This window comes from Geotrypetes seraphini, chromosome 12, assembly GCF_902459505.1.
Source record: "Geotrypetes seraphini chromosome 12, aGeoSer1.1, whole genome shotgun sequence".
Lineage (NCBI taxonomy): Eukaryota > Metazoa > Chordata > Amphibia > Gymnophiona > Dermophiidae > Geotrypetes > Geotrypetes seraphini.
Window position 1 is genome coordinate 66864953 of NC_047095.1, and position 22322 is coordinate 66887274.

General features: G+C 41.2%; 1 protein-coding gene across 1 annotated transcript in view; it reads right to left on the reverse strand.

The window, feature by feature from the left end:
• Positions 1-19371, reverse strand: part of LOC117346129 (vitamin D3 hydroxylase-associated protein-like) — a 72177-nt gene extending 52806 nt beyond the window's left edge. The window contains exons 1-3 of the mRNA XM_033915534.1: positions 19057-19371; positions 6157-6270; positions 5660-5803 (exon numbers count right to left, since the gene is read on the reverse strand). Coding sequence (XP_033771425.1) covers positions 5660-5803; positions 6157-6270; positions 19057-19371 — 573 coding nt within the window. The remainder of the gene's footprint in view (positions 1-5659; positions 5804-6156; positions 6271-19056) is intronic.
• Between the last annotated feature and the right edge of the window lie 2951 nt (positions 19372-22322).

Sequence of the window (22322 nt, forward strand, 5' to 3'; positions counted from 1 at the left end):
GAAACAACAATTGTTTTTCAATCTCAAACCAAACTGGTGAGTTAAGGTCTTGGTTGGAGAACCAGTATAAGCCTTGATGAGTGATGAAAGCTTTGTGGTAGGTATAAAAGTCGGGAAAGAGAACTCCACCATCTTCCTTTTTCAATTTGAGTTTTTTTAAGTGCTATCCTGGGTTGTTTATTTTTCCAGAGGAAGGAAGACAAAAGGGAATCAATCTTTTTGTAGAAAGCCGGAGGAAAAAGACAAGGGATCATAAGTAAAATATAATTTATTTTGGGCATGAACATCATTTTTATTGTTTCCAGACGTCCCCACCATGAGAGGAATAGAGGATGCCAAGATTGAATTAAGGTTCTTACAAGTTTAAGTACTTTCTGTGTGTTAACCTCAATAGTTTCCGAAAGGGATTGAGTAGGTTGAACCATAGCTGAAGTAGCATAATGATTTAAAGGAAGAGATTCCGTTTTATCCTGATTAAGTTTGTATCCTGAGAAAGAGGAGTAACTAGCTATAGTATTGAGAAGTTCTGGAATTGAGGTTTCCGGATTAGACAGATATAGGAGGACATCGTCTGCATAAGCAGAGAGTTTAACTTCAAAAGAATTGCATATTACGCCAGAAATATTTGGGTTCTGTCTAATTTGGATGAGTAAAGGTTCTAGGGAGAGGTTGAACAAATATGGGGAAAGAGGACAACACTGTCTGGTTCCTCTATAAAGCTGAAAGGTGGAGGAGAGAGAATTATTCGCTGTTATTCGAGCTGATGGAGAAGTATAGAGCACTCTAATCATTTGAAGAAAGGGGGATTGAGCTCTGAACCATTCTAAAATATGAAACAAATAATTCCATTCAATTCTATCAAATGCCTTCTCGGCGTCAAGAGATAAGGCTATAACCGGGTCTGAAAAGTTGCTTGTTACATGTGAAAGATGGAAGAATAGTATAGAATTATCTGCAATGAGTCGATTAGGCATGAAACCAATTTGATTAGAATGAATAACTTTATGAATAACCTTTTTAATTCTGTTTGCCAATATTTTAGCATATATCTTATAGTCTACGTTCAATAACGATATAGGTCTATAATTCTGAACTTTCAAATGATCTTTGTTGGGCTTTGGGATAACAGTAATAATTGCCTCGCTAAAACGGCTTCGTTGGACTAGATCTGGGGAGATATATCGAAACATCTCTAGAAGATGATGCAAGAGTTCGTTTTTAAAAATTTTGTAAAATTCTACAGGAAGACCATCTGCACCTGGTGATTTATTTGAATTTAGTTGCTTCAATACAGTAAGAATTTCCTCTGTAGTAATGGTTTGATTTAAAGCAACATTATCCGAATCAGACCAAACTGGTTGATTCAAGTTTGATAAAAAGGAATTTAAAGAGGTTAAATCAGATGATTTTTTTTTTTATATATATATAAACCCCTTATATATATTCCTATATATCCTTATTTCTTTCCCCTTACCTGTTCCCTTTAACCCATAGTAGAAACAATATCCCTAAATCATGTCATCATAAAGAAGACAGAATAAACTGTATCAGAAATGTCTAGAAAAAAGATGGGGGAAAGAAACCAAACCACCTACAATATCATCTTAAAGAACATACAGTTAGGGTAATTCTCCTTTTTTTCCCCCCTTTTTATTTATAATTATAATCAAATTTATGTTCATAAAACCCCTAAACTTATTCCCACATATCCTCTTTTCCCTCCCCTCTTATTCTCTCACCTTTACATATTAAAAACATAATCCCCATAAGTGTGATCAGAGAGAAAATATATTAACAATAACAGAAATCTTTAAAGTAAGATGGGGAAGAAGGACACATCCCTTTTTATAGTGTCAACATCCGAGAGAACATACCACTTACTATAGACAACAAAATCCAAAAATACTGTGGGGAGAAAAACAATAAATCTAAACTAAAATACAGGACATATTAAACTATATTCAAACAAAGCACATGTGTGAAAATAAAAAAATAAGGAAAACTGAGCTTTTGATCAGCAATAAAAACGAATCAAGTAAACTAAAGAATAAGCCATCAAATAAAGAAAGGCCATGACTACCGAAAAGCTTGTGCAAGCTCATATAGTGATCTTCACTTCTTAGAGAAAAAGATTCGGGATGTAGCTGAAGTAAAGCTTAAAATTGTCAAGAGGAAGACATGCCCTGTGACTGCAGACCATCCAAAAAGGACTGAAGTTGCTCTGGAGATTCAAAATGCCGAGTTGAATTATTAATTGTCACGATCATCCGGGCAGGGTATTGCAGCCCGTATCTTGCTCCCAGCGATTTAAGTCTCGCCCTCATTTCAAGAAAGGACTTTCTCTTTCGGGCAGTCGTTTTTGCCAGATCTGGTACAATTAAGGACTTCTTATCCTCGAATTTCAGGTCTGATATGGACTTTGCAGCAGTTAAAATTTGCAGAGCCTGGAGATAGCGTAGTAATTTCGCTACGATGGGTCTTGGTCTCGTAAACCCTTGCTTCAAGGAAGATGGCGTCCTGTGGGCACGCTCGAACTGCAAAGGTAAGTCAGATGATAAATGCAGAATTTTCGGCAGTTGGTCTGTAAGAAATTTGACAAGATCTGACCCGTCCGCACATTCCGCTAGACCAATGATTCTGATGTTATTTCGACGATTACGATTACAAAGGTCTTCCAACTCCTGATCAAGTTTTTTAAATCGCTGCTGAACCCGCTCCTCGAATTGTGCAGAGAAGAGCGCCGCCAAGTCTGCCCTGCTTTCCAATGCTTCAACACGCGTTTTGCAAGCCGCAAATGAGACAGAGAGTGAATTTATTTCACCTCGCATTTCACAAGTTATGTCATATTGCTTTGGTATCAGATCTTTTAGTGCCCGAATCTCGTCCAACACGATATCGGAGGAATCCGAGTGATGTTTACTCACCGACTGCTTCTCCGGAGTCGGAGGATCGTGTTTGGATCTTTTCGATCCTGATGATTGTGCCAACTGCGAAGGCGTTCGACAAGGTTCCACATGAACGACTACTTCGGAAAATTGCAAGCCATGGAATTGAGGGTGAAATACTCACGTGGATTAAAAACTGGGTGGAGCATAGGAAACAGAGAGTGGGGGTAAATGGACAATACTTGGACTGGAAGAGCATCACCAGTGGGGTGCCGCAGGGCTCAGTGCTTGGACCTGTGCTCTTTAACATCTTTATAAATGATCTGGACATAGGTATGATGAGCGAGGTGATTAAATTTCCGGATGATACGAAGTTATTCAGAGTAATAAAAATGCAGGGGGATTGCGAAGATCTGCAACGTGACATAATCAAGCTCGAGGAATGGGCATCGACATGGCAGATGAGATTCAACGTGGATAAATGTAAAGTGATGCATGTCGGTAACAAAAATCTCATGCATGAATACAGGATGTCAAGGGCGGTACTTGGAGAGACCTCTCAGGAAAGGGACTTGTGTGGCGGCAGCAAAAAGGGCAAACAGAATGCTAGGAATGATAAAGAAGGGGATCATGAACAGATCAGAGAAGGTTATCATGCCGCTGTACCGGGCCATGGTACCGCCCTCACCTGGAGTACTGCATCCAGCACTGGTCGCCGTACCTGAAGAAGGACACGGTACTACTCAAAATGGTCCAGAGAAGAGCGACTAAGATGGTTAAGGGGCTGGAGGAGGTGCTGTACAGCGAAAGATTAGAGAAACTGGGCCTCTTCTCTCTCGAACAGAGGAGATTGAAAGGGGACATGATCGAAACATTCAAGGTACTGAAGGGGATAGACTTAGTAGATAAGGACAGGTTGTTCACCCTCTCCAAGGTAGGGAGAACGAGAGGGCACTCTCTAAAGTTGAAAGGGGATAGATTCCGTACAAACATAAGGAAGTTCTTCTTCACCCAGAGAGTGGTAGAAAGCTGGAATGCTTTTACAGAGGCTGTTATAGGGGAAAACACCCTCCAAGGATTCAAGACAAAGTTAGACAAGTTTCTGCTGAACAAGAACGTGCGCTGGTAGGGCTAGTCTCAGCTAGGGTGCTGGTCTTAGACCAGAGGGCCGCCGCGTGAGCGGACTGCTGGGCATGATGGACCACTGGTCTGACCCAGCAGCGACAATTCTTATGTTCTTATGTTCTTATAAGAAGAAGTAGTTTTGCGACATGGGGGGCATGCCCCCAACCCCCTGGAAGAAGGAGCAGCTTAGCAGAAAGGACCCCCATAAAGGAAGAAGCTTACCCCCCCCAGAAGAAGCAGTGCATATGCCTACTCCTTCTCTTCCACCTCCTGCGCAGTTATTCACATATCCGCAGGTAGCAGCAGACCCAAAAGCCTTCCTTCTGATGTCAGAGGGTCCCTGTGATTTCAAAGGGAAGGCTAAGATAATCAGGGCATTAGGCCCCTCCCAGTGCATCCCAAGATGCACTAGGAGGGGGAAGGGCCACCATTATGAACAGGCGGCCCTATCGGCAGGAAGGGGTGGGCATCCCTCCTCCCAATGTTTCTTCAAAAGGTACACGGGGTATGCGGTTGATAGAGGAGTGTTGGGAGGAGGTGCCTTGAAGAGAGGCTGTGGGGATGTGGGGGGGGGGGGGGATGTCAGGTTTCTGCAGAAATTTATAGCAGGCAAAGAGTCAGCCTATGTAGACCGCCTGTGAGAGAGGCCCCCTTCTGTTCCAATGCTGTTCTAACAGTGTTCGGATGCCGGCCAGAGGTACACACCTGACAAAAGAGGGGGGCCTCCCTTTCCAATGCCATTCCAACAATGTTTGAATGCCAGCCAGAAACACACACCTGACGTTCGGATGCCAGACAGAGGTACACACCCAACAACTGATAGTAGGATACGACAATTGGGTTGTCTTTGCTATAAAGTCATGTATGGTATTGCTCCAATCTATATGACTGATAGATTTCTTATAGTATCTTACAAACACAGAGGAGGATCACACACTTTGTTTATTTTTTCATCTGCTCAAGGTTGTAAGAGTACGAAATCTTTGGAACATACATTAGCATTCCAGGCTGCTTTCTATGAAAGGCAATTTCGACCATTGTTGTGTAATGCTTGTTCTTATGAGCATTTTAGAACTCAATTGAAAACTTATCTCTTCTCAAAGTATCTGGTGAATTAAGCTATAGGTTTCTTTATTATTAATCTTTTGTTAACCGCATTGAACTTATGGTTACGCGGTTTATAAGTACGATGTTATGTTATGTTTTGTAGGAAGATCCTACCAATTGATGTATCCTACAAATTATCTTCCTACCAATTTCATCCTACCAATTGTCAGGATCCCCTTGTAATTGATTCTAATTAGTACCAATAATTGCTGGATGAAACAGCAATTATTGATTTTAATTAGCTTGCTATTCTATTAAATTCCACATGCAAATTGGATATGCACCCAAATTTGCATGCCCAGTAATCTACACCAGGCCCAGTACCAGGCAGGACCCACTAAAAACAGCCACTATAAATCAGGGGTTCTCATTCGTTTCAAATGACAACCCATCCCTACTGCCTATGCCACCACCATTACAGCTTCAGCCTGGCTCAGGCCCCATGTCTGAGCTTGCATATCATGTTGCTTACCCCAGATGCCAAACTGCTAAGCTCTGGCCCTGAAAACCTCTGTCTGACCCTTCTATTTGCAAAATTGTACCTTGTAGTTGATGTGCTCCTTGATGCTGACTGGGACTCCATAGAGCAAGCCCTTCTCGTTCATCTGCTTCACTTCTTGGAGCTGCGCTTCGCAATCTTCCATAAAACCTGTCACACAGCTCACCTCCTGGTCCAATTCTATGGCCTTTAAATTGAAACACAGTAGGAGGGGAAAAATAAAATTATTCATGCATCAAGTATCATCTCTTCATCAATATTTCCATCGCCTTGAATAACTTCTAGAGCAGTGGTTCCCAACCCTGTCCTGGAGGACCACCAGGTCCATTGGGTTTTCAGGCTAGCCCTAATGAATATGCATGGAGCAGATTTGCATGCCTGTCACGTCCATTATATGCAAATCTCTTTCATGCATATTCATTAGGGCTAGCCTGAAAACCCAATGGGCCTAGTAGTCCTCCAGGACAGGGTTGGGAACCACTGTTCTAGAGAGTCTGACGCTGGCATGGAGATGGTGCAGTACAAGTGCCCTTCACTCACCTTTCCCACATAGGCATAAAGTACGCTCTCTGGAGACAGGGAGCCTTCCTTCAACTTTTCCGTCAGCTCCAGAAGAGAGAGGGAGACGATGGATTTCAGGTCAACAGTAGGATTCTGGAAGACATACAAAAAAACTAGCATTACATATGAATAAGATTCAGATTAAAAATTCTGGAATGGAATTGTTTGTTTATTTTTTTAACATGGACTGAGAACTGTATTATTGCTTTAAAAGTATATTGCGGCAGAAAAGCAAAGATCTGCTGGCATTAGACTTCATTTGCATATTTCTCATGGAGTTGCTCTAAACTACATGTTTGGGATTATGCCAAGAGACATGGGAAACTTGGGGATTTCAAACTTTAGCTAAATTACTGTCAGTATATTACTAAGTGGTGGTTGTGCCGCTAAAAAGTTTCGAAACTTATTTATCAGTTCATCCTGATTGAAAAAGGAGGAAGTAAGGACCTCTTCAAGTTGAGAGCTGCATTTTTACGAATTCTTCTGCCCTGAGAGCTGATTTATTTTTCCTGACTCTAATCTTACCTTTCCATGCAAAATATCAACATTTTTTAACATTCTGCAGTTTATTTATTACAAGTCTTAATATTGAAGTCCTAAATCAATTTAAAATGTGTAGTGAAATAGAGCACAAAATTCTGAACACGTCAGTATATAATATGCAGCAGTGGGCGTCAGAAATATTGCTCTGATCCAGCAAGAAAGGCGGAGCAATGTATTACTCAAAGGTGATGCAAAACTTTTGCACGGCTCTTGTACCTCTCTACACCCAAAATTTCACCTAATGTCCAAGAAGAAATCTCTGCCTGTTTGGCTGACATTGCTGCCTAGATGTCCTGCCGTCATCTTAATTAGCGTGCTATTCTATTAAATTCTTAATTAGCTTGCTATTCTATTAAATTCTCTTTGTGAAGAGAGAGCAATTTCCAGCAGTGAAGCAATTATACATCACCAATTCTAATATTATTCAGAGTTTTAAAGGACTTTTATCAAATTTATGATTGGGTCTCCTGAGGAAGAAAGCGAAACGGGGCCACGTTGGGACCCCGAACCCTTCATAAAGTTAAGTTATTAACTGTTTTATGTTCCACCAAAAAAATGGAACCTTGCCAAGGATGACTTCTTTGAATTCTTACTAACTAACTCTCTATCTAGCCCTTACAACCTACTATGTGGAGATATTAATATCCACCTTGAAAAAATAGACCAACCTGAAACCACAGAACTCTGGTCACTCATCTCTTCACTAGGGTACCTCAAACCCCCCCCAGTTAAAACCCATCAAAAAGGCCATCAGTTAGATCTTGTTTCCTTCTCCTCTCGAGAGCTACCTAACCCCAAAATAATCTGGAAACAAGAACACTGGACCGACTCACTATGGTCGGATCACAGTCTCTGCAATTTTGAACTTGATTGCCAACTAAAAACTATGAGTCCAACAAACTATATCCCAAACACAAGAAATAAAAAATTCCATACCAGCAGAGGCAAGATAAATCCTGTAGAATTCTGGTCCCACTATGAGATCATATCAGAAGAAAACAAACAAACCGAACAATTCATGAACTCCTGGATTACTGATAGCACCAATATCCTAAATAAAATGGCCCCTATCAAAACCCGCAGAAAGAGAGTTAAAAACCTAGAGGGCTGGTTTGACACAGAACTGCTAATGCTAAAGAGAGACCTAAGAAAATTGGAAAGACTTTGGCTAAAATCAGGAACGCAAGAGCACAGAACCGCCTGGAGATTAAAAGTAAAAACCTACAAAAACCGAACCAAAGAAAAACGCAAATGAAAGATTGAACTTACTGTTATTGTTTTGGTTGCTGTTTATTGAAAATATAATAAAATATTTGAACTTAAAAAAACTTCTATGCCCTCAAAATTGGCGACATCTCAACCAACAGCAACAAGCTTTTTAAGCTGGTAAATGATCTATACAATATAGAAACATTTATCAACACACCCGAAGAGCCCACTCTAACAGCAAACAGCTTGGCGGATTTCTTCACCTCCAAAATACAAAAACTAAGATCCTCTCTTACCGACCCAACCAAGCCCCACTGGTGTTACCCTATTCTACTAGACTCAGGCAATTCCAGAGCTGACCTGTTCTGGAACACATTCTCACCCATAGACTGGCAAACTTTTAATAAACACTACAATAAGTATGCCAACTCCTACTGCAGACTGGACACCTGCCCCCCTAATGTCATGAAATCGGCCCCAGTCAATTTTAAGGCCAAAATGCTGACTTGGATCAAGTCTCTACTATCCTCGGGGAAGTTCCCAGTAGAACAAGGGCACATAATGATTACACCAATTAAGAAAAATACTAAAGAGCCTTCTAACATGGCTTCCAACTTTAGACCTATCGCCAATATCCCCCTAGTTACCAAAATAGCAGAAGGGATAGTAAACACCGAACTCACCACATACTTAGAAAAACACAATATCTTGCACGACAATCAATCCGGCTTCCAGTCAGGTCACAGTACCGAAACAATTTTAGCCTCCCTGCTCGACTACCTTCATCAACTATTCAGCCAAGGCTCTTGTGCTCTAATATTGCAACTCGATCTAAGTAGCGCATTTGACTTGGTTGACCACGACACTCTACTAGACTGTCTGACTTCTATTGGAATCTCAGGTCATGTTCTCAACTGGTTCCATGGATTCCTGACAACAAGAACCTACAAGGTGTTCAAGGACGATACTACCTCCTACAGCTGGGACAACCCTTGTGGAGTCCCACAAGGCTCCCCCCTGTCCCCCACCCTATTTAACATCTACCTTGTCTCCCTAGGAAATCTCCTACAAAGCTTAAAGCTCAAATTTTTCATCTACGCTGACGACATCACAATAATCATTCCGCTCTCTTACTTTACCTCAGAGTTTCTAAACTCGCTATCCTTCACCCTAAATCAGATCGAACTTTGGATGTCTGCATTCAGACTAAAGCTAAACCCAGAAAAAACTAAACTCCTCTTAGTATCTCCAAATGACAAAATTAAGGAAACTACGATACCCATCAATGGACTTGACTACTGTATTGAGCAATCATTAAAAATACTAGGAGTCACTTTAGACAAGCATCTCACTCTGGAGAAACACACTGACCTAGTGTTTAAAAAAAGCATCTCAGTACTCTGGAAACTCCGCACCATTAAAAAATACTTTAATGACACCTCCTTTCGTCTGCTGGTCCAATCTTCTATTCTTAGTGTGCTAGACTACTGTAACATCATTTATCTAGGCGCCTTCAAGAAAATCACCAGGAAGCTGAGACTGGTCCAAAATACCGCCATCCGCCTTATCTTTGGCCTGAAGAAATGGGAACACATATCCCCTTTCTACAACAAGTTGCACTGGCTGCCATTCGAATCCAGAGTTCTATTTAAGTTTTCTTGCATCTGCTACAAAACCGTATCTGGTATGTCACCAGCCTATCTTTACCCCCACTTCAACCTGAACTATAATAAGAAGAGCTCCCGCAGATCAACTTTGTTCGCTTTTCCCTCACTGAAATCGTGCCATCTTAAAAGATTCTTCGAACGAACCTTCTCTTTTCAAGCGGCCAAACTAAATTCATGGCTCGCCCAAATCATACTTGCCTGCTCTTCATACCCCCCCTTCAGAAAAAAGCTCAAAACTCTACTTTTTAACGGACCAAATCCCTAACGCTCCCCTCTTCCGCCATAACGTTTCCCCATCTCCACCTTAGAAAACAGATTAAAACACTCTTTGCAACAGACCTATCCCTTAACGCCCCCTTCCCCATCTCCCCCCCTCTCCTCTTCCTTATTTTTCCCTTTTTTCCAGCTAATATGCTTGGTTCCCCCCCTCTCTTAAACTTAATTGTATCCTACTACAGCACACTCTGTATGTACCCGTATTTGGCCCTTCCCTCACCTAAATTGTTATTGTAAACGAGTTTGACCCTACGATTGCTTTGTTTTGTTCATCTTTTTTCTAATCGCACTGTATGTAACCCACCTATCTGTTGTGAACCGCCTTGAACTCCCTGGGTATGGCGGTATACAAAATAAAAATATTATTATTATATATTATTATTATTATTATAACTTACCCAGTTTCAGTGATGTTAACCTAATACTATTCATGAAGAAAAGAAAGCCCTGACACATTGAAGCATTGAAAAATGGTGATACATTCTTTATTTATCTGCATCCTAGCTTGAAGTGTGATCTTTATTGAAGTGACCTCTGTTCCATTCTTGGGAGGGTCTATCCCTTCCTTGTAGAGTTTCATGCCTCTGAGTAACCTGGAAAAAATCTTGATCACACCATAGATAGGTTACTATTGTGACAGCAAAGTCAGTTCACATTTATCAGAAAGTCATCTGAAACTAAACATGTCCAACACTGAGCTCCTCCTTTTTCCATCTCTGTAAGTAATACTGTCACCATTCCAGTCTCCTCTGCTCACAACCTTGGAGTCGTTTTCAATGTTGACCTCTCATTTTCTACGCACATCCAACAAACTGCTAAGGCCTGTCACTTCTATCTCTACATCACCAAAATTCGCCCCTTCCTCTCTGAGCACACTACCCAGGGCCTTGTAACCTCACGCTTCGATTACTGCAATCTATTTCTAACTGGTCTCTCACAGTGCCGCCTCTGCCCCCTGCAGAACTCTGCTGCACGACTCACCTTCTATCAACCTCACTTCACTGGCTTCCAATCGGCCTTCGCATACAGTTCAAGCTCCTATTGCTAACCTACAAGTGGGTCCATTCTGCTGCCCCTCAAAGTCTCTCCTCGCTTCTCTCTCCTTATACACTTCCTAGAGAACTCCATTCCTCAGATCAGCTGCTCTTATCTGCACCCTTCTCCTCCACTGCCAATTCCAGACTTGCTTCCTTTCCTCTAGCTGCCCCCTATACCTGGAATAACTTACCCGAGTTTGTCTGCCAGGCCTCTTCCCTTTCCTTGTTTAAAAGCAGACTGAAAACCTGCCTTTTTGATATAGCCTCCAATCCATAACCCTACTCCCCACCAACCTAGCCAGCAGATTAACTGTTTTCCTTAACTGTATCCATGACATCCTGTTTGTCTGTCTTGTCTGTTTAGATTGTAAGCTCTTTTGAGCATGGACTGTTTTATGGGGGAGGGGGGGTTGTGACTCTGTACACCGCTGCGTACACCTGGTAGCGCTATAGAAATAATTCATAGCAGTAGTAGTGTGAAGAGTTTCAGTCTTTGGTAAGCAGAGCAGAGATGGTGATGTCATAATGCCTCATTCCACCAATAAGAGCCAACCTCCTCAGTGATGTCACAATGGCTACATTATCCTGTACTCTCCTCTGCCCTCCAACCCAGTCAGCTGATTAACCTTCCCCTTAACTGGATCCATGACATCCTGTTTGTCTGTCTTGGCTGTTTAGATTGTAAGCTCTTTGGAGCAGGGACTGTCTTCTTTGTGACTCTGTACAGCACTGTGTATGTCTGGTAGTGCTATAGAAATAATTCCTAGTAGTAGTAGTGTGAAGAGTTTCAGTCTTTGGGAAGCAGAGCAGAGATGGTGATGTCATAATGCCTCGTTCCACCAATAAGAGCCAACCTCCTCAGTGATGTCACAATGGCTTCATTATCCTGTACTCTCCTCTGCCCTCCAACCCAGTCAGCTGATTAACCTTCCCCTTAACTGAATCCATGACATCCTGTTTGTATGTTTAGATTGTAAGCTCTTTCGAGAAGACAGTTTTTTTGGGGGGGAGGACTCTGTACAGCGCTGAGTACATCTGGTAGCACTATAGAAAGAATTAATAATAGTAGTAACATGAATGAGCAGCCTGGATAGGTCATATCATCTTTATAAGTTGTCATTTTCTATAGGGTCAAAATTCAGCACTAACAGTATAGGAGAGGCTTTACCCAGTTAAGTAGCACTGAGTGGGTCCCTACAGGACATTCAGTATCATAAAACCAGAGAAGGTTGCTGAATACCCTCTCTGACCACCACCACGCTCTCTGCCCACCTGGCGGCGAATCAACACTCCTTACCTTACTTTGAGATCCCTGGTCTAGAGCATTGGTTTCCAACCCAGTCCTGGAGGACCACCAGCCAGTCAGGTATTCAGCATTGCCCTAATGAATATGCATGGAGCAGATTTGCATGCCTGTCACCTCCATTATATGCAAATCTCTCTCATGCATAGTCATTAGGGCTATCCCCAAAACCTGACTGGCTGGTGGTCCTCCAGGACAGGGTTGGGAACCACTGGTCTACAGCAGTGGCTCCCAACCCTGTCTCGGAGGACCACCAGGCCAGTTGGGTTTTCAGGATAGCCCTAATGAATATGCATGAGAGAGAGATTTGCATACCAAGAAGGCAGTGCAGGCAAATCTCTCTCATGCATATTCATTAGGGCTATCCCCAAAACCTGACTGGCTGGTGGTCCTCCAGAACAGGGTTGGGAACCACTGGTCTACAGCAGTGGCTCCCAACCCTGTCTCGGAGGACCACCAGGCCAGTTGGGTTTTCAGGATAGCCCTAATGAATATGCATGAGAGAGAGATTTGCATACCAAGAAGGCAGTGCAGGCAAATCTCTCTCATGCATATTCATTGGGGATATCCTGAAAACCTGGCCAGCCAGTAGATCTCGAGGACTGGACTTGGGCAGCCCTGCTCTAATGAATATGCATGGAGCAGATTTGCATGCCTATCACTTCCATTCTATGCAAATCTCTCTCAGGCATAGTCATTAGGGCTATCCCAAAAACCCGACTGGCCTGGTGGTCCTCCAGGGCAGGGTTGGGAGCCACTGCTCTAGAGTTTTTTCCTTTCTAAGATGCGTCTGTTGCCCTGCTTTCCTGTCTTATTTTGGGGGGGGGGGGAGGTTCCACATGCACTTGTTGTCCGAGCTGCCTTCCCAGTTTTCCACATTTTCTCTCTTGGAGCCTGTCCACTGCGTTTATTTTCAGTTCCCTTTCTGAGGTCCATGCTGGGGTCTTTTTTTTTTTTTTTTTTTAATGGGAAATACGTTTGACCTACTGTCTTTCGATGGTAAAACCAAAGTGGTTTTCATTAGACACAGGGATAGAGAATGACATGGGGACACTTTTTTCCCTGTCCCGTCCCTGAGGGTTTTCTTTACTTATTTATTCAATTTTCTATATTGTTCTCCCAGGGGAGCTGAGAACGGTTTACATGAGTTTATTCCGGTACTCAAGCAGTTTTCCCTGTCTGTCCCGGTGGGCTCACTATCTAAGTTGTTATGTACCTGGAGGGTTATGTGACTTGCACAGGATCACGAGGAACCTCAACCTGGATGCTTGCTCTGCTCATGCATTCTTAGCGATTTCAAGTAAGATTTACTGCACTTGGTTTTCCCCATCCTATTGCTGTGATCCTTATTGCTTTTCTTTTTTAAAATGGGCAGTTCTACCCTCTTCCCTCCTGTGTCAGGTTCGTCTATGTCTGCGTTTGTCTTAGTATTTTAAACAATCTTGTTTCCCCCTTTTTTAAATATGTACACTGCTTAGAAATTTCTTATAAGCGTTTGTATCAAGTTTCAAGTTTATTAAAATTTGATTAATCGCTTATTCAAAGTTCTAAACGATGTACAAAAATTAAAGATTACAAATTTCAGGGGGACTGATTAAACAATTTGGTCTAACCAGAAAGAAGATACCAAACAAAATGGAAAAAAGGGGAAAGAAATACAATTGTTGATAGTAAATAAGACAATAAGGGAAAAAAACAACAGGGAGGGTAAACTGTGTAAACCGTAGCTGGAATTATGCCCATTTTCCCCTAGTTCTTAGCTCACTGCGCTAGCCATTAGGCTACTCCCTAAGAGCATAAAAACTTAAGAACAACTATACTGAGTCAGCCCAATGGTCCATCAAGCCCAGTAGCCCGTTTTCACGGTGGCCAATCCAGGTCCCTAGTACCTGGCCAAAACCCAAAGAGTAGCAACATTCCATTCAGAATCCTAAAGAGTAACAAAAGATTCCGGAACCCTAAAGAGTAGCAACATTCCATTCAGAATCCTAAAGAGTTACAAAAGATTCCGGAACCCCAAAGAGTAGCAACATCCATTCAGAATCCTAAAGAGTTATAAAAGATTCCGGAATCCGAAAGAGTAGCAACATTCCATTCAGAATCCTAAGAGTTACAAAAGATTCCGGAAACCCCAAAGAGTAGCAACATTCCATTCAGAATCCTAAAGAGTAACAAAAGATTCCGGAACCCCAAAGAGTAGCAACATTCCATTCAGAATCCTAAAAAGTTACAAAAGATTCCGGAACCCCAAAGAGTAGCAACATTCATTCAGAATCCTAAAGAGTAACAAAAGATTCCGGAACCCTAAAGAGTAGCAACATTCCATTCAGAATCCTAAAGAGTTACAAAAGATTCCGGAACCCCAAAGAGTAGCAACATTCCATTCAGAATCCTAAAGAGTAACAAAAGATTCCGGAACCCCAAAGAGTAGCAACATTCCATTCAGAATCCTAAAAAGTTACAAAAGATTCCGGAACCCCAAAGAGTAGCAACATTCATTCAGAATCCTAAAGAGTAACAAAAGATTCCGGAACCCTAAAGAGTAGCAACATTCCATTCAGAATCCTAAAGAGTAACAAAAGATTCCGGAATCTGAAAGAGTAGCAACATTCCATTCAGAATCCTAAAAAGTTACAAAATATTCCGGAACCCCAAAGAGTAGCAACATCCATTCAGAATCCTAAAGAGTAACAAAAGATTCCGGAACCCTAAAGAGTAGCAACATTCCATTCAGAATCCTAAAGAGTTACAAAAGATTCCAGAACCCCAAAGAGTTGCAACATTCCATTCAGAATCCTAAAGAGTAACAAAAGATTCCGGAATCCGAAAGAGTAGCAACATTCCATTCAGAATCCTAAAAAGTTACAAAAGATTCCGGAACCCCAAAGAGTAGCAACATTCCATTCAGAATCCTAAAGAGTAAGAAAAGATTCCAGAACCCCAAAGAGTAGCAAAATTCCATGCTACCGATCCATGGCAGACTATGGACTTTTCCTCCAGGAACTTGTCCAAACCTTTCTTAAAACCAGCTATGCTATCCGCTCTTACAACAACCTCTGGCAATGCTTTCCAGAGCTCATTGCTCTTCCGGTCACTCCTTTTACTTTAAACCAATGTTTTTCTCCTTCATTTAGACCAGTGGTTCCCAAACCCTGTCCTGGGGGACCCCCAGCCAGTCGGGTTTTCAAGATAGCCCTAATGAATATGCATGAGAGAGATTTGCATACCTGTCGTTTCCATTATATGCAAATATCTCTCATGCATATTCATTAGGGATATCTTGAAAACCCGACTGGCTGGGGCTCCCCCAGGACAGGGTTTGGGAACCACTGATTTAGACGTTTGTACCCTGCCAGCACCTCTCTGAAGTATTCCTTCATCTCAACAAAATTGAAGTCCAGCATACTAACTTATTGTTCCCTCTTTGTCTTTGCTCTGTCAGGGCATCACTGACCTTTCTGTCTCCTGCCCACCCACCCCTCCCTCTTCCTATCCCCGAAATGCTTTCATGCTTTCCTTATATATACTGATATTTCTCAACATTTGCTTATTTCTGATCTGAAGAAGAAGGGTAACCTTCGAAAGCTCACCACAAAATGCATTGAGTTAATCCAATAAAAAAGGTATCACCTATTTCCATTGGGGTTTTTGTTTTATTTCCTTATACTGTATTACTTTGAGTGACATTAGAAATAATTTCCAATTGAAGTCTCAGCATATTCACATTTGGGCTCTGTTACATCAGAAGGGATTGCTCTGCCTGCAGCTATTTCTCAGATATATTGTTTCCATGGAGTGATTAAGTAAACACTCTTACTTTTTCCTATCTACATCTTTATGTTTTGGGGGACTCTTGTTCCTAGGAGAACCTATGCTACAGGTAAATAACTACACTTTCCATGGAGTGATTAAGTTAAACACTCTTACTTTTTCCTATCTACATCTTTATGTTTTTAGGGACTTTTGTTCCTAGGAGAACCTATGCTACAGGTAAATAACTACACTTTCCATGGAGTGATTAAGTTAAACACTCTTACTTTTTCCTATCTACATCTTTATGTTTTGGGGGACTCTTGTTCCTAGGAGAACCTATGCTACAGGTAAATAACTACACTTTCCATGGAGTGATTAAGTTAAGCACTCTTACTTTTTCCTATCTACATCTTTATGTTTTGGGGGACTCTTGTTCCTAGGAGAACCTATGCTACAGGTAAATAACTACACTTTCCATGGAGTGATTAAGTTAAACACTCTTACTTTTTCCTATCTACATCTTTATGTTTTTAGGGACTTTTGTTCCTAGGAGAACCTATGCTACAGGTAAATAACTACACTTTCCATGGAGTGATTAAGTTAAACACTCTTACTTTTTCCTATCTACATCTTTATGTTTTGGGGGACTCTTGTTCCTAGGAGAACCTATGCTACAGGTAAATAACTACACTTTCCATGGAGTGATTAAGTTAAACACTCTTACTTTTTCCTATCTACATCTTTATGTTTTGGGGGACTCTTGTTCCTAGGAGAACCTATGCTACAGGTAAATAACTACACTTTCCATGGAGTGATTAAGTTAAACACTCTTACTTTTTCCTATCTACATCTTTATGTTTTGGGGGACTCTTGTTCCTAGGAGAACCTATGCTACAGGTAAATAACTACACTTTCCATGGAGTGATTAAGTTAAGCACTCTTACTTTTTCCTATCTACATCTTTATGTTTTTAGGGACTTTTGTTCCTAGGAGAACCTATGCTACAGGTAAATAACTACACTTTCCATGGAGTGATTAAGTAAACACTCTTACTTTTTTCTATCTACATCTTTATGTTTTTAGGGACTTTTGTTCCTAGGAGAACCTATGCTACAGGTAAATAACTACACTTTCCATGGAGTGATTAAGTTAAACACTCTTACTTTTTCCTATCTACATCTTTATGTTTTTAGGGACTTTTGTTCCTAGGAGAACCTATGCTACAGGTAAATAACTACACTTTCCATGGAGTGATTAAGTAAACACTCTTACTTTTTTCTATCTACATCTTTATGTTTTGGGGGACTCTTGTTCCTAGGAGAACCTATGCTACAGGTAAATAACTACACTTTCCATGGAGTGATTAAGTTAAGCACTCTTACTTTTTCCTATCTACATCTTTATGTTTTGGGGGACTCTTGTTCCTAGGAGAACCTATGCTACAGGTAAATAACTACACTTTCCATGGAGTGATTAAGTTAAACACTCTTACTTTTTCCTATCTACATCTTTATGTTTTTAGGGACTTTTGTTCCTAGGAGAACCTATGCTACAGGTAAATAACTACACTTTCCATGGAGTGTTTAACTTAATCACTCTTACTTTTCCTATCTACATCTTTATGTTTTGGGGGACTCTTGTTCCTAGGAGAACCTATGCTACAGGTAAATAACTACACTTTCCATGGAGTGATTAAGTTAAACACTCTTACTTTTTCCTATCTACATCTTTATGTTTTGGGGGACTCTTGTTCCTAGGAGAACCTATGCTACAGGTAAATAACTACACTTTCCATGGAGTGATTAAGTTAAACACTCTTACTTTTTCCTATCTACATCTTTATGTTTTGGGGGACTCTTGTTCCTAGGAGAACCTATGCTACAGGTAAATAACTACACTTTCCATGGAGTGATTAAGTTAAGCACTCTTACTTTTTCCTATCTACATCTTTATGTTTTTAGGGACTTTTGTTCCTAGGAGAACCTATGCTACAGGTAAATAACTACACTTTCCATGGAGTGATTAAGTAAACACTCTTACTTTTTCTATCTACATCTTTATGTTTTTAGGGACTTTTGTTCCTAGGAGAACCTATGCTACAGGTAAATAACTACACTTTCCATGGAGTGATTAAGTTAAACACTCTTACTTTTTCCTATCTACATCTTTATGTTTTGGGGGACTCTTGTTCCTAGGAGAACCTATGCTACAGGTAAATAACTACACTTTCCATGGAGTGATTAAGTTAAACACTCTTACTTTTTCCTATCTACATCTTTATGTTTTTAGGGACTTTTGTTCCTAGGAGAACCTATGCTACAGGTAAATAACTACACTTTCCATGGAGTGATTAAGTAAACACTCTTACTTTTTTCTATCTACATCTTTATGTTTTGGGGGACTCTTGTTCCTAGGAGAACCTATGCTACAGGTAAATAACTACACTTTCCATGGAGTGATTAAGTTAAACACTCTTACTTTTTCCTATCTACATCTTTATGTTTTGGGGGACTCTTGTTCCTAGGAGAACCTATGCTACAGGTAAATAACTACACTTTCCATGGAGTGATTAAGTAAACACTCTTACTTTTTCCTATCTACATCTTTATGTTTTTAGGGACTTTTGTTCCTAGGAGAACCTATGCTACAGGTAAGTAACTACACTTTCCATGGAGTGATTAAGTTAAGCACTCTTACTTTTTCATCTTTATGTTTTTGAGGACTCTTGATCTTTTCTTTTAATCGAGTCGAGCTCCAATGGGAGATGACCCGGTATATAAATTGAAGATTAGATTAGATTAGAGGGGAAACTATTCAGTAGTGATATATTTCTTCCAGGCTGGCAAGAATCTGATTACAAGGGGCCACTGAAAAGGTCTCAGCCCAACCAGCAAAGCTGGGGCAGTCTTCGTCGAGGGCTTTACACTCAGAGATTTTCTACTTTTTTGTTCTGTATTTTTCTGGCAAAACAAACAAACAAACAAAAAAGTGGAAAATCACTGGACTAAGTTCTAGCCCTCGATGGAGACTGCCCCAACTTTGCTGGTTGGGTTGAGAACTTTTCAGCGGCCCCTCGTATAAGGTCACATACCTGTTTCATAAAGCGCTGGACGGCTTCTTGCCTTTGGATCAGGCTCTGTTCTCGCTTCCTTTGTCTGGCTTCCGTTTTCTTCTTGATCTGTCTCCGTCTCATCCATTTCACAATCACAACACTGGCCACCGAGCAGCAGACGAGGGCATATGCAACGTGGGGGCTTGTGTTGAAGAGGTGAAGAATCTGACTGAGCTTTTCCAGGATCATCGCAAAACCAGTCTGTGGTGTTTCAGGCAAAGGTCGCTTCTCTGAACTGCTCAGAATGTGCCCCAGTAAGGCTTTTGTTTCAGCCCAACTCAACCTACTTGGCATCACTAAGCCCAGCCCAAAATGCAGAACAGAGCGTGAAACCTGAACTGGATTTCCTGACCTCAGTTACTCCGATGGTAAATAATGCCATGCAAACTAATTAATACCTATATCCTGTGATGAAAATCTTCTGCAATATTTAAAATATTGACTTAGTTTGGTATAAGATTTACGTTTAAACAGAATTAGATATATTATAAGATATCCAGGTTTTTAATGTCATTCGGGTTAATAAACATTTGTTTTTATTTGTTTTTAGTATCAGTGTCCCTCCCTGACGAAGACACGAAACTCGGGTCGGGGGGACAGGGACTATAGATTGAATGGCACACAGCAGCTTATTTTAACTTTCCAGCAGAAGTTTTAGGCACTTCAGTCTAAATGAGGAATAACACCACACAGTCATCCACCCGGCAAAGATAAGTACAACATAGGATATAGCAACGCACGTGGAGTGCCTTGTGTATAGAATAAGGGTGGTCAGGGGACAGTGAAGGCGATGATGGTCCCCTTGTTAACCTCATTTTAGTGACAACATTAAAGCACTGGTTATAAGGTCTGAGCACTTCACTTTAATTTGAAAAGGATTTTAGTACGTGGTTTATAAATTTATTAGAGCTGTGATAATTAAAATTGCAAATAATGCCATGCACCATAAAAAAAGAATGCTTGAATTAAAATGGTAAGAAGTGTTTTTTGCATGTTGGTAGACACCTGAATATAATTAAAACTGGACTGATCTTGTTGGTTTATAATTCAGTGAATAAAACTTGCCAGCCTGGAAAGTCCCCTACTTGATCCCTCTGTCAGTGGCATAGCGAGGGTGAAGCGCCTGGGGCGGTGGAACCCCTCTCCCATCCACGTTTCCCCCCCCCCCCCCCGCTCCTTCCCCGACCCCCATGCTACATGTGCGCCCCCTTTCCCTTCCCCCAAACCTCTAGTTGTTTGCCGCAACCAACAACTTCAACGTGCTCCTCGCGATAACATCCTCTCCCTCCGACAAGTCCACTTTTGAATTTCAAGCGCTGCACATTTGGAATAAACTGCCTCTATCTCTACGACAGATCACCTCATACTTCCGCTTCTGGATGACACGTAGGGCTTATCTCTTTTCTTTATAAGATAACTCCTGTTTCCAACAGTGGCCAACCCAGGTCACTAAACTAAACTAAACCTTAGGTTTGTATACCGCGCCATCTCCACAAGCGCAGGGCTCGGCACGGTTTACAGGGTTAGGTTGAAAAGGAGCTACAATAAAGGGTTATAGGAAAGGAGCTAGGAAGATAAAGAACCAAAGAGCGGGAGGTGTTAGATTTTTGAAAAGAGCCAAGTTTTCAGGTGTTTGCGGAAGGATTGGAGGGAACTTGAAACTCTGAGCGGGGATGTGAGGTTATTCCAGAGTTCTGTGGTTCTAAAGGGGAGGGATATTCCTAGTTTTCCTACGCAGGATATACCTTTTGCAGAGGGGAATGATAGTTTCAGTTTTTGGGAGGATCTAGTGGAATTAGGGTTAGAGGAATTCCAGAAGAGTGGGATAACGGGAGGGAGGATGCCATGTAGGATCTTGAAGGCTAAACAGGCACATTTAAAGAGGACTCTGGAGTGAACTGGGAGCCAGTGAAGTTTGGACAGGAGTGGGGAGACGTGGTCAAACTTGCCTTTTGCGAAAATAAGCTTGGCCGCGGCGTTCTGGATTAGCTGAAGTCTATGGAGTTTTTTTTTAGTTAGGCTTAAATAGTGCCTGGCAAGATCCCAAGGAGTAGCAAAATTCCAGAGCTCATTTTGTGATGTCATAATGTCTCATTCCACCAATGCCTAAGAGCCAGCCTCAGCAGTGATGTCACAATGGCTTGATTATTCCTATACAGACAGTCCCCGAGTTAAGAACGAGTTACGTTTTTATAGCTGTTCTTAAGTCGGATTTGTATGTAACTCAGAACTTGAAGATTTTAAGATTCTGCTCCTAGCTGACAAAAGGGCCAACTGGCCCTACCAGTGTTCCCTCTTAAGGTACAGCATAAACAACCTCACACTGTTCTTAATGCGGCCATGAATCATTCCTGAATCTGCTACAGGAGAAGCGTAGAAGTCTCTGCCACTGGAAATACTGCTCAGTGAAATCAAATGAAGCCGGAACCGTGTTCTTAAGTCAGGCGTCTGTAACTCAGGGACTGCCTGTACTTGTATATAATATGTAAATTGTTTTGATGGTAACCACAGAAAGGTAGTTTATTTATTTAAATGAGCTCAGAACGGGTTATAAGTTAACATGCATAGAGTCAGACAGGTTCCAGTTATACTTACAAAACAATATGTTCAACCCACTTGATTTTGTGTCTTGCTAGAACCTTCCTCACGTACAGGCTACGCCTTCTCTCCTTCTTCCAACAAATATTGTCCTACCGGACATCAATGTGTAAAATACCACCACAAATCACAGCGGGAGAGCTTGTAATTTTATTAAAAGAAATTCCTTTGAGACGGAGGACAAAAGGCGCCAGAAGAGTTGGAGACAAGAACTATCGTACTTTGGTTTCGGCCATAGTATAGAAAATTGATCTGGTTACAGCTGATGAAAACAAACATTTAAAATGCTGGAATCGAACTATTACAAGGAGTTATTGAATTCACATGTTATTAACCTGTTATCTACTGGCAGCTCTTTGATTTTTTTATAGTTACAGATTAACCTTTTCAGTCATGAACATGAATTGTCAAACCAAAGATTCTAGAAATAGTTAATTAGAGTGAGATGAAAATATGTTCTAATATGACATTTACCCCTCTTTTACAAAACTGTAGCATGATTTTTTAAGCACTAGCTAGGAATTAGAGAATGACATGGTGACAAAATTCATCACCGTTCCCGTCCCCACGGATAACCGCGGGAAACCATCTTCATGTCATTCTTTAAGGAGAGTATGAATGGCCACAACCACTGACCCGCAAGCTTT